Source organism: Mytilus californianus, unplaced genomic scaffold (genome assembly GCF_021869535.1).
Source record: "Mytilus californianus isolate M0D057914Y unplaced genomic scaffold, xbMytCali1.0.p SCAF_9, whole genome shotgun sequence".
Lineage (NCBI taxonomy): Eukaryota > Metazoa > Mollusca > Bivalvia > Mytilida > Mytilidae > Mytilus > Mytilus californianus.
The window spans coordinates 47,950,168-47,962,994 of record NW_026262745.1 but is presented as its reverse complement, the minus strand read 5'-3'; the positions used below and the strand labels follow the sequence as shown (position 1 = coordinate 47,962,994).

General features: G+C 30.3%; 1 protein-coding gene across 1 annotated transcript; it reads left to right on the top strand.

The window, feature by feature from the left end:
- Positions 1-663: 663 nt before the first annotated feature.
- On the top strand, positions 664-12,424 carry LOC127714384 (uncharacterized). The gene is made up of 12 exons (XM_052220440.1): positions 664-830; positions 1,640-1,846; positions 2,866-3,030; positions 3,293-3,358; positions 4,133-4,333; positions 4,939-5,103; positions 5,728-5,793; positions 6,937-7,146; positions 7,375-7,539; positions 8,524-8,595; positions 9,344-9,440; positions 10,332-12,424. Exons 1-12 carry the CDS (start codon positions 773-775, stop codon positions 10,546-10,548), a joined length of 1,689 nt encoding a protein of 562 aa, XP_052076400.1. The 5' UTR covers positions 664-772; the 3' UTR covers positions 10,549-12,424.
- The last annotated feature ends 403 nt before the right edge of the window (positions 12,425-12,827 follow it).

The window sequence follows — 12,827 nt, the reverse complement described above, 5'->3', positions numbered from 1 at the left end:
TTACAAATACAATTTGCCGTGAAGGAAAGGTATAATTACTATTACTTAGTGATACTGGCCAGCCTTTCTGTACAACGTCTAGAGGAATACACGATCATGAAATTTTAACTTTTAAAATATAGTTGTTTTTTCGACTTTTTTTGCTGTTTACTTAATATATCAGTTAAACCGTGTATATAAGAAAATACATTTGTGTAATAAAATGATATTGATTTTCAAAGTTAACGTCAATTTTGTTTAAAGTTTTAATCACATTCAGGACAGAAATTCAAATTGTTTGAAAATTTCCAGTGTTATTTATAGATTTTATGATTTATACTTCTCATGCATGATATGAAGAAACAATGTAACCACCCAAATACAGATATCGAATGGCCATGAATTAATTATCATTTCTATTCTAAACATGTAAAAAATAATCATAAAATTACAGGTGTATGTAACATCATGCATTAAAGCTCATATATTCATTATAATAAAAAAACGTAGCAGAAAATTTGAGATGGTTCATTGATTTTAAAGAACTTTTATTGCTTGTGACAATAAAATAAATTTACGTCCTTGCCAAAAGATGATGTTGATACGTTTTACCTTTTTATAATTTTGGCTCATATATTATATGGATAATCAATAGATTCTTTGTTTGAATTTAAACCAATCACGTGACCAATATTAATCAGGAAGTATATGAGGACAATCAAACAAAATGTCAGACTTTAATGCATTGGAAGTAACATATATAATGTGAAAGCAAAATAGCTATACGGATACAATGGAGAAGATTTTTACATTATTTATGATACTTTTCATTCGTTTTTTAACAACTAAATGTGAGTATCTTTTGATACTTGAGTTTCTTTACTTAATTTAAGTAAAAAATATCAATGGTGGCTAAAACTAATTATTACAAAATTCAGGTAAAGTTCAATTTTAGTGTGAAAACGGATACATATTATAATATTGTCCTTATGAAATTCCTACTATAAACATAGATTTTGAAAATTATTTCATATTATAAATAGTATTTTTTGTAAGGATTTTGTTTACATTTTTTTCTAGGTCGAATATATTAATTTTATAACACATCGTTAAATATAAGAGATTTAAGATATAATAATGTTCTCCATTAGGGTATAGTGAACCTAGGGATACATACATATAGCACAAATTTAAATTAAAACACCATGATTATAGTTTTGAAGCTATCAATAATTTTTATTTCAATTATTTTTTACTCTTTTGATAAGATATCTCAAGGATTAAATTATGTTCGTTGATTAAACCCGAAACAAGTTTCATCACCCAGCTCACTTATTCAAATTGTAAAAACATTTGAACATTATTTGGAGTTATTACTGTTGCAATTAATTTAATGTATAGAAGATGGATTTATAAAACATATTAGATTAACAATAAAATTCAGTTAAGTAACAAGCGGAGATAATAAGTGAATATGTCTATTCATTTCATTCCAGTTCATGTATATTAATAAATCAGTTTTGTTTTGCGATTAATTCTAATCCTCTACTATATTAAATTTATAATTAAAATGGGAGTAATGTAAAACGTAAGAAAACAAACAAAACATGCTGATAACGAAAAATAATTGGTGAATGATTTAATACTCGTTTATTTCAAGGTGATCCATGCCTTACATACAAAGTTTTGGACACGGCAAATGAACATAATAGGTCCGTTGCAAATGCTGCCTTACCGTCTGCAATATGTGACAATACCTTAGAAACTGGCTGGTACCGTATTACTAGCTATGCGGGAGAACGGATGCCAACGGAATGCGTTTATGGTGGAATGAGGTGTGGGACATCAATGTCAATTTGGATGAATGGTAATTTCTTCTTCTTGGTATGATTGAGATATAAGGTGAATCTATAAATTGTCTTGTAGAGACGAGTTAATATATTTTTGTGTTAGATAGCCTTCTTCTTAAGATTTAACACAAGATGTACTTTGAAACTTCAGAATAAGCTATAGAAAAATATTTCAACCATCATATGACGCCCTTGTTGGGGTAAAAACATAATCCTGATATCTTTGTTTTTTACTCAACAAGGTAAGCGTATCATTAATACTTAGAATTTTACACATTCATACAGTATGTTCTAGTTCATTTTGAGTCTCGTATCCGGCTCATGTGCATACATGAATGCATTTCAGTTTAAGTTTTTTAAATTGTTTGATATGTATTTTAAAAAAAGTATTATGTCTCCTTGAATAACCAAAGGATAATTCATCATTAATATATTTTGATATGGTATACAATATTTTATTAGTTCCATTTCAGAATGATTAATGTTTCAGTTGATATATATTTTATCAAACCTGGAAATACATGCCACTATATTGTATTAACTCTCTTTCATGAAAGTCAAAAATGAAACAGACATCAACACAATGGGATCATTATACTAATATATTAGCGATTAAATACATTAAAAATGTAATAGGTCTACTGATAAGGCAGTAATTACACCAAAGAAAGGCAAAATGAGATAGATTACAGACAAATGCATATGAAGTATGAATAAATGTTTTTGTCGTCAAGCGATTAAAGATATAAAATTTGACAGAATGGTTAAAAAGTAGAAATATGACGATAAGACTTGACTATAGTTAGATATTCATTCTGCTGAATATTGAATTGAATCAACTGATGGTTGATTACTTTTGTCTTGGTTATTCTGTATGTGTGTCTGTCTATCGTTCTTCATTTCTTTCTTTTTTTCCGATTTCGTTTTTGCTTGTTTTTTTTTATTTATTTGGTGTGTGTCTTATTTTTTCTAAAATTTAGATATTTCAGTTTTTTATGTTTTATATTTCATTCACTTCGTTTTTATTTTATACTAGGAACGTATCCAGACGCCGGAGTTGTGAAGACAGTTCAAGCATGCGCAGCACATTACGATGGAGATTGTTGTAAATACTCTTATGACATAGAAGTCAAGAACTGCACAGATTACCTTGTGTACAATTTGGTGCCAGTATCAACATGCTATCAGGCGTATTGCTTTGGTACGTTATCACCATGCGTTTTATTTAAAGTATGATGTGAGAACGAAGAGAATATTCATTCAGATAAAAAAGAATGCTTTAAATGTAATATATCTATGTTATAAAGATATCATTTAACATCATCTATTCTCACGAATAGAATAGTAGCATTTTAAAGATATCTCTCATTAGATATCTATTCGTATGTACTTTTTTTCGATTATAATCGGAAATACAATTGGTATCTTTAAATGAAATTGTTTATAAAATATTGTCTTTATAGGTTCAGAATTGGCATGCCCTGCAGGTGAAACATCAGACAACCATGGGTTTACGCCTGGATGTAGATGTAAGTTTAAAATTAATTTTCCTCTTTCTATTACCCGAAGTTGAAGGATATTTGCCTATTTCTTGTTATTCTGATTTAATAGAAGTCCCTGGCTTGCCTCATATTATACACGAATCAAGTTAACGAGAAGAGGACGACAATTGACACTTATATACAACACAAGTCCATATCTTTCTGTATACATATTTTTATTTTTACATGTTTTATCATTCTTTTTATTTGAACCATTGTCCAAATACGGTCAGTTTTGGCATACGCATTACTCATAATACTGGCAAATTTGAAAAATCTTTTTTAATATTCATATTGACTGATTACAATCCTCATAAGAATGAACGGGATGACTACACAACCATCCATTAGATATTTCTTTGAGTTTACTTACGTATTGTTCAAAATTAAGTAGATCGATCGTTTTAGCTGTACATTTCATTTTTATATTAAAAGATATGTTTAATCTTTTTTTATGTTTAATTCTAATAATAATAATTAGAATGCTATTCAATAACGTTTTTGCAGCAAACGTAAATATACATTACCAAATAAAGTAATACAGGAGAAAACTCCTAGCCAGAGCAAATTGTTCAACTGAGCTGAATTGTGTAAAAAGTTATCACAGAACTTTTTGAAAAAAATCCGGTGTTTATAAGTAGAGCCTCTTTAAAGTACGGCGATTTAAGTTCATTCGTGTGTGTTTGTAGTCAATAGAAACATGAGTTCTGTTGCTCATTTAAACCATCAAAACGTCTAATTTATAATGAATTCTTTTTGTAGATGAGCCATGCCTTGAGGAAAACTATCAAACTTTAGATCATTGGAAGCGATCGGTTAACAATACGGAAATTGGAAATCTATGTGACAATGTTCTAACATCAGGATGGTACCGTCCAATAAGTGCCGTAGGAAATACTATGCCAACAGAATGTCCACAGGGTGGATACAAATGCGGAACCAGTTCTCCAATATGGATGGATGGTAGGCACTAATTTCATTCAATTAAATCAATAGAATTGAGAATGGAAATGGAGAATATGTCAAAGAGACAACAACCCGAGGTGGGCCTCAGCTGGCACATAAAAACACAATATATATTTTTATGTAAAAAAATGTCAACAGCTAGCTGCATTTTAAAATCGTCATGAATAATCAAATGAAACACATAATTCTCTTTCTGAGAATGAAAACAGATATTTAAAGATCTTTAAACGATAAAGCACTTTTTTCTCCAATAAATCTACGTTATTGTAGATGGTTAAGTTAATAAAGGAAAGCCACATAATTTAAGTTTGTTGTATGCAACTGTTTTTCAATGCCACGGCCGAAGTTTTCTTTTTTTGGCTTTGAAAATAAAACTGTTAGAAGCTAATTGACTATAAAATATTTTTTGACCTTATATGTATCCGTGCAATATAACGAATACCCATGAGTAATCGAGTGGATTTGAATCTGTTTTATGCAAATAGTAACATTTGAAGCACAAACAGAATTTTGAAACCGTTGCTGAATATTTATGCTTGCTTTACGTAGTCATTTTTATCTTTACCATGTTAACTACAAACGGTTGTATACTATATTGATAGGTTCCTACCCGTCTTCTGGTGAAATTGCAAATGTAAAGGCATGTGTAGGAAATTATAATGGAGGATGTTGTACTAGTTCGTATGACATCCAGGTTAAAAACTGTGACGATTTTTACATATACAACTTGAAACCTACAAGTGGATGCTACCAAGCATACTGTTTCGGTGAGATAATGTTATTTTAGTTCTTTTAATCTAAGTATTGTTCAAATAGTGTTTTAATAAAATACTTTTCAGTAAATTTTGAACACCGAACAACAATAAAAAAGAAAATAAACATTAAAGCAATACACGTGGAAGACTTTGAAATAATTTAAGTCGACACCTGTTTAATAACGATGGTATCACCTCGGTAATCAATTTGAAATATACCATAGCAGTTATGACTTCTTAGGGGAAGGTATGAACTAACAACGAGTGCATCGACAGAGTAAGCGGTGTCTGTTTTGCATTAACTCAATATAAAAGGTCACGACGGGGAATTCGAGACAGCTGATTCATTTTCATGAGTAACGGGAAATGTGAAAACACGATGTATTGCTAAAACTCATACTGACACAGCAATGCTATTTGAATCAATAGATTAATAATCAATCAGTAGCTAGCTCAGCATACATTTATCGTTATTCCTAGCACGATTTAATTCAGGAAACTTCTTCAACTACCAGCCACATATACAACATGTACAATGTTGGTTGAATTTATTACAAAATTTGATAGTTCTACTGAAATCTATATTTATTTGTAACTTGTACAACGACTGGATAATGCTATTAATCATTTTCTTAGGTACTGAGGTGAAATGTCCAGTGGGAGAAACTTCGGATAATGGAGGGTTTACACCAGGATGTGAATGTACGTATAACGTTTCTATGTGCTCCAATAAGTTCAATTTCCCTCTCTTTCATAAATGTAACGAATAATGTGTATACGTATACACATTAAAGTAATTTTTGTACAATCCAAATACTTTGAAAAAAATCAATAATACCAAGCTTATAAGTGTGCAAGCCAGACGCGCTTCGTCTACAAAAAACCTTATTAGTGACGCTCGAATAAAAAAAGAAAAAAATTCAAATAACATACGAAGTTGAAATTCATTGAAGATCCCAAATTCCAAAAGGTTTTGTCAAATACATGTAAAGTTATCAAGGTCTACCTAAGAAAAAGACTGAATAATAACAAAACAATAGCGATAAGAGTGTAATACTATACTTTAACCTTCTTCAGTCTGTGAGTTGTTCAATTGTCCGTCCGTCCGTTTGTCTGTCTCGTATTATCGAGTATAGTTAAAGTAGTTGACCATGAATTTTTGGTATCGCTAACTTGAAATTCAGTAAAAAGTAAAATTACAAAAATACCCTTATCAAATGGCATAATCAAAAGCTCAAACACACCAAACGAACGGAAAACAACTGTGATATTCCTGACTTAGTAAATGCCATATTTATTATTGATAATAAAGAGCTGGTAAATCCGAAAAGTACAAACATTTTAGCCGAAGTCTGACAAGAAATCAGAGCTTTGCATGATTGTGATATATTCCTTAATGGAAAAAAAAAACAGCATATGTGGAAATGTACCATGTTAAATGCTTAGTTTTAGGTTTCTTACATTGACGTTTTAGTCACTGGAAACTTGGTATATACACGTATTTTCATTTTGATTGGAACTTTAAAAATATATGTCAAATTACATTGTCAAACAAGATTTCGCGATTCATTGAATATGCTTATGTGTAAGTGAGGTAGTCATTGTGGCATATCGAACAACAATGTTGCTTGAAATTTATATTGTCTGACTTTACAAACTATCACAATGAGCTATGGGACAGCAATGCATTATAAAAGGATAATAGATTTGGTCAATGAAGGTAAAATTATAGAAAATTTAAATTAAACAATTTTTGTGCAACTTTAATAACAAAGAACAATTACATTCACATAATAATTCAGAATTAGAAAAGTTGAATAAAAAAGTTATATATTATTGTTTCAGTCGACCCATGTCATAACAGTAACTACGGGATACTCGTAGGGGAAATGAAACGGTCATCGAACTATACACTACAGACGAGTGACGTAGCGATAGAGGACAGTCGATTAACAACAGGATGGTACAGAATTGATAGTGTGACGGGAAATGACATAGTCAATGAAAGCGTTGGTATGATGCAGTGTGGAACTTTATATCCGCTTTGGATGGAAGGTGAATATTTTTGATACAATACTTGCGTCTGCCGACCGTTGTGTATACTTTTGTTAGCTATATAAATTATTTTCGACGTAGTTATATATTACGAAGAGAGAGTTTAAAATACATCTTAATTATTATTTTCATGTGAAGTTATGAAAATTGTAAAATCTTTATGACAAACTGGTATCTTATAACTATTCAGATTTAAGCTGGATCAACTTTAAAGCTCTTATTTTTTAGGAACCCTACCAGATGTTTCTGACAAAACCGTTGACAGAAAAGTATGTCAATCAGGATTACACAGCACATGTGATCAGAAGTATGATATTAAAGTTAGAAATTGTGGTAACTACAGGACCTATTATTTGACACAGTTGAATGCTGATAAATCAGCCTACTGCTTTGGTAAGATTGGTTTTTGTATACATCAATGTATGGACTTTTTTTAATTTCTAATTTTCAATATCTAATTCAGCAGAAATCAATCTTCATGTTAGTTTATACAATGTTCAGGTTAAGAATACTAGTCAGTATATTTCAAACACACCAACGGGTACATACCCATGCTAAAATATGTTGTGGAAGGATTTCCAACAATTGTAAATTTCTTATTCTTGTTTCAAAAATTCAATCAGCAAATCAAAGCTTTATTGCATATAGTAGTTGTTTATGTAGTCTTTTGATTTTATGAGAGGTTTTACTTGCTAAGTTATTGTTCAATCACATCTCTAAGATGGTAATAAGTTTGGTCAAACATTAAAATCTGTTTTAACAACTGTTCGTTTAGTCGTATTCTTAACATTGACATATAAAAGGGAGATTTAGCAAGCAATAAATCGAGTTCAACCCACCATATTCTTTCTTGAAATGACATGTATCATGTCAGGAATATGGCAATTATTATCTACAGTCCGTTTCTTTGTATGTTGACGTTTGTTTGTGTTGAAGTGCAATGTTCACGTATCAAGTAATTATCACTTTTATGATGTTACCTGGTATGACAAATTGTATTTTCTACCACGCATGTTACTACATTTTACTTCCAAAAATGTGTCGATGTTTCAGGCATTTGAAATAAAAAGTTTGTTGAATTCTCCATTAAAAATAGTTGATGCGTTTAATATCATTTTTGATATTACACATTATTAATTAGAAATGTTACGGGAAAACATTACAATATTCCTTACAATGGAGTGTGGGTTAGAACAATTACTTTTGTTAATCCAGTTAAGATATAATGCAATGCAAATAATCAGAAGAAATACATTATTATTAGTAATTTGTTATTGTCCAGTTTATTACGCCCATAGGGCCGTCGACAAAGTTTCATATAAAAGGAGGACATGATGGGTGTAATCAAATTATTTTGTTATTCATTTGATATTTAAGGTACATTCCCTGTTCCTGATCCTACAACCACCACACAAAGACCACCACCAGGAGACCACAATTCATCAAAAGGTATCGACATTTTATCATTGTTATTCTATATATATCTTAGTGCCATTCAAATGAATTGTCTAGTGAAATTTTGTAAATCAAAATTTTTTGGAATATGCTTTTAGAATGTAAAGTATTGATTTTTGGACCTTGATCAAAAAAGGTTTTATTCAAATGAATTCATGTTTAAGTAATTTAATCATATCTTTGTCAAATTGTCGCAAAATCTAGTCATTATTCTGACGAAGAAATACATTTACAATGCAAAAGACGAATATCGCAGGTTCAATGATGACAAATTATCGGCATGCGGTCAACATGGATGTCCTTTAAAGCTATTGTGTCTCAGATTGGCAATCACTATACTGTAACCAGCCTACGTGTGTGTAAAACACACCCACGTTTACTCCATGAAAATCAAGATCTGGTAGACAACCCGTAACATCGCAGCGTCAAAATATGTTTCAGTGTAATAACTGCGCTTGTGGTAATCTATCCATAAAAAATCATTTCTCTTAATATTTTTTTGTGTTTTCATAAAGCTAATGTTATGTCTTAACAGGTCAAATGTATACTTTTGCGAAGGTTTGGTCCTTTATCTCACGATACTTATCGTAGCATTAGGCATTTTACAAAAACTTGGGGATGCTAAACTTTTTTCTTTACGTACTGTACAAATGGTCTTTACTTTGATCCAATTTGATTTGGAAATGAACACTGTATCTTTTGGAATGATATTTTTAACATGAATTTCCCTGTGCTTTATTAGATGATGAGAATGACAAAGATGACAAGCCCTACATATGGGCCATTGTTGCTATGCTTGCAGTACTTTCCACAATATTACTGGCTATACTTCTTGTAAAGTGAGTGTTAGATAAATATAGAAAAGGCCATATCCAAAAACACATTAATAAACCAGTGTAACATAGATGTAAAAAAAACACAAATTTTTAAAGTTAACGCTATGAATCAAACAGATTTTAAAAGTAAGTGCGAAGTATGAATTTATATACTAGAATTTTCATCCATCTGTTCGCTATATAATAGTTGTATTAATACTTTAAAGATATTTTAATGTTCTGATAGCTTGTGACGTTAGTTGTTTTCATTCAATAATATACGTATGACATAAAAGTGAAGTTTTATGCCATGAAAATGAGCTAACAGCTCTGTGTATAGATGTACAATTTCAAAATTTGTTTTTGAATGTTTACATGAGCAGTCACTGGATTCCCTCCCATGTAATGTATATCGGAATGTATTGAACATTTCTTTGTCACAGATTTGTACATTTATATTTCCCTCAGGCAAACAGATTTGTACCTTTATTTTCTCCTCATACAAAGTTTACCTGTGATTGATATAGCTATCATTTTAGGTCAAATTTGGTCATATAGTTCTTCAACTGTTTCATTTCTTATACATCCTTATTTTTTAAATATTCGGCTTAAAGTGTTCCTGATTAAGGTAAATCAACAAAAGTGCTTCAAATGCATGATCTAATAAAGTGTTGTTTTCATTTTGTAAATATAAAACGTTGTGCCATTTTATACAAACTGATTGTGATTGATATCTAGTCTACATAAATCACACATCGCTTTCGGTCTTGGTCATGTACAACAATGCATTTCTGTTTGTGTCGTTGTGAAATATTGTACGTATGTCCACATCAAAGAATAAAAAAGCAGACATTTTTAATATAGAAGTAAATATCAACAAATTCCTGTAACTTAAATAAATATGTATTTTTTCAGACTCTTCTTACAAAGAACCGTATCAAAGCGCGCGGTCAGCTTTGTCGATGTAAAGGGAAAGCTTCCAACTTATGACGAGGCGATACAAAACGAAAAAAATAATCGTTTGCAGATGAATCAAACAGTGAGCCCAAGTGCACCTGTGAATCAGTTCGATGGTAGTATGACGTCAATTCCACCAAATAGTACAAAGATGGGGCAAATGAAATCATATTAGATACTTCGTACAGAGAAAGTCATTGAAATGAATAGACTCGAATTGTTAGAGGAACAAACGAATAATATGTAATACTCTTTGTAATTTTTCAAAGTATGAATCCAAAATAACATGTTTGTGTATAACATATTACTTTTTTCCCACTTGCTTATTCAATGTTATTTATATAACTCTTTCGGATAACATGTCTTACTAGAATTGCTGCTGTAGTATCACCATATCTTCGATTGGTGAACCCATTTTTTTTTTATTATAGCGAAATGTTTACAAACATGCATATTTATTAATGAAATATCCATATGAATCAATTTAGCAGCAGAAATTGACATAACTGTTTTATTTAAATTCACCTATCGGTTTGCTTTTTTATTATTCTTCATTCATTTATTTTTATTTATTGAGGACTTCTGCTGTTAGTCCGTTTGGTATAATCATACCTCTTTTTGGATCACAGTTTTCGATACCGTCCATTTATATTTTTTAATGTTTACATGTTCCTTTTATATACTGTTAACATGATAGTTTATTTTGTTAACTTGCGTCATTTACCTAAACTTATATTTCAACGTTGATACATTATGCATTTATGTGTTGCTTATCTAAAATTGTCAAATCTCTCTAAGTTGATCTATAATGGTTCGGAATAAAATCGGACAATGAAAGTGACTTATAGGTTGAGTTTATGTTTAAAGAACTGTGTATTTCCGGCAAATATAGATATGATGTATATATTGTCTCTTTTAGATTGTCGATTTGCTGACTCAACATCCATTTTAATCGAAATTTGTAATCATACTTCATAATGCTTTGGTTTTGACATTTGGAAAGCTAAATGTAATAACAATTAGATGTTAGGCTTTTTATAAATAGTCAGTGTGATATATAAGTTATTATTGAGGAAATTGACCTAATGAAATTTAGAATTAATGCAGAATTTTATTGCCATTCAATATGGATTGACACACAATCATTACGGATAGTCAAAAAATGAAGTCTGGTATAACTTATAAAAAAAGTTTGTAATTTAGATAAAGTTATTAAAATTTAGTATTAAAGAAATAATTGGAAGAAGCTTCTATTCTCTTCTGTGCAGCACTGAAAACGCGATATTTAGTTTTGCTAGTTCTGTAATGTTCATGAATTTTAATAAGAATTTTAAAAAAGTGTATCGACATACCAAAGTTGAAAAACCCGTAGTTATTTTGGGAGAGTTAAAAACCTTAAAGGGTATATTCAGTTTTAGTATTTATATAAAATATCATATAAAACAAAATGTTTCAATCCAAGTGAATTGAATCACATTTTTAGTAGCATCTAGCCCAATACACATAGTTCAACGACCGTAAATATGATGGAACATCTTGACAATATAGACATGTTTTTATTTATGGAAATGCCTGTCACATACAAAAACGGAGGGTGTAACTTTGTCTTGGAATCATGTGCTCTGTATGCACAATTAAACATTCGTGAAAAGCTGAACAAAATAAAATCCCTGCTTAAATGCACATGTTTGTTAAAGTAAACAAATATCCTGTTCAATCAAAAAACAAATGGTTCTTTTTTTTACTGAAGAAACTAATTAGACGACTTAACCGGGTTTCATTAATGATGACTGTCAAATAGGAGTCGAGCAATATACTCCAATGTAGACTGACATATTATCGCAGGATCATAAAAAGTTACACGAAAAAAGTAAAAATTTCTCTGCATAGAAAGGGAAGTCATTACCATTATCTAGATCAGACAAACAAGTAATATATATCATGTAGTACTGCTATTTTCACTTTATGGTCATCATTAAAAAGATGTACATGTATAAGCTTATACAGGTTTGAAAGCATGACTGTGTTATTTTAATAAACATTTTGTTAAACTGTTTTGTTTATTTAGGTATCAGATTGTTAAAATATTTGCATATCTGTAATGATGGACATACACAGATGATATATATCGCTTAAAATGTACAGTTTACATTCATCTTTAAAGATGTACATACAACATGTATTATAAACATTTTACCAGATTTAGAGTCAGTTTATATGGATCTCAACAGATGTACAGTTTATATAAATCTTTTAACAAGTAAAGTGTATATATATCTTTACAAATGTACAGTTTATATGATACTGGTTATGTTCTTCTCATATATTTTATGATGGTATGATACTAAACCCCTTACGGGAGGGATTGTACTTGATTTTCATATGATGAAGACATAATCTTTCAATCAGTTTAATTGAGGTCTGGAGCTGGCATGTCAGTAACTGGTAGTAGTC

What these genes read in the sequence shown, in the direction of transcription:
- LOC127714384 (XM_052220440.1), top strand. Translation starts at nt 773, where the DNA reads ATGGAGAAGATTTTTACATTATTTATGATACTTTTCATTCGTTTTTTA. An exon ending in AATGTCAATTTGGATGAATG is followed by an intron (nt 1,847 to 2,865) that starts GTAATTTCTTCT and finishes ATTTTATACTAG; the next exon opens with GAACGTATCCAGACGCCGGA. An exon ending in GTTTACGCCTGGATGTAGAT is followed by an intron (nt 3,359 to 4,132) that starts GTAAGTTTAAAA and finishes TTCTTTTTGTAG; the next exon opens with ATGAGCCATGCCTTGAGGAA.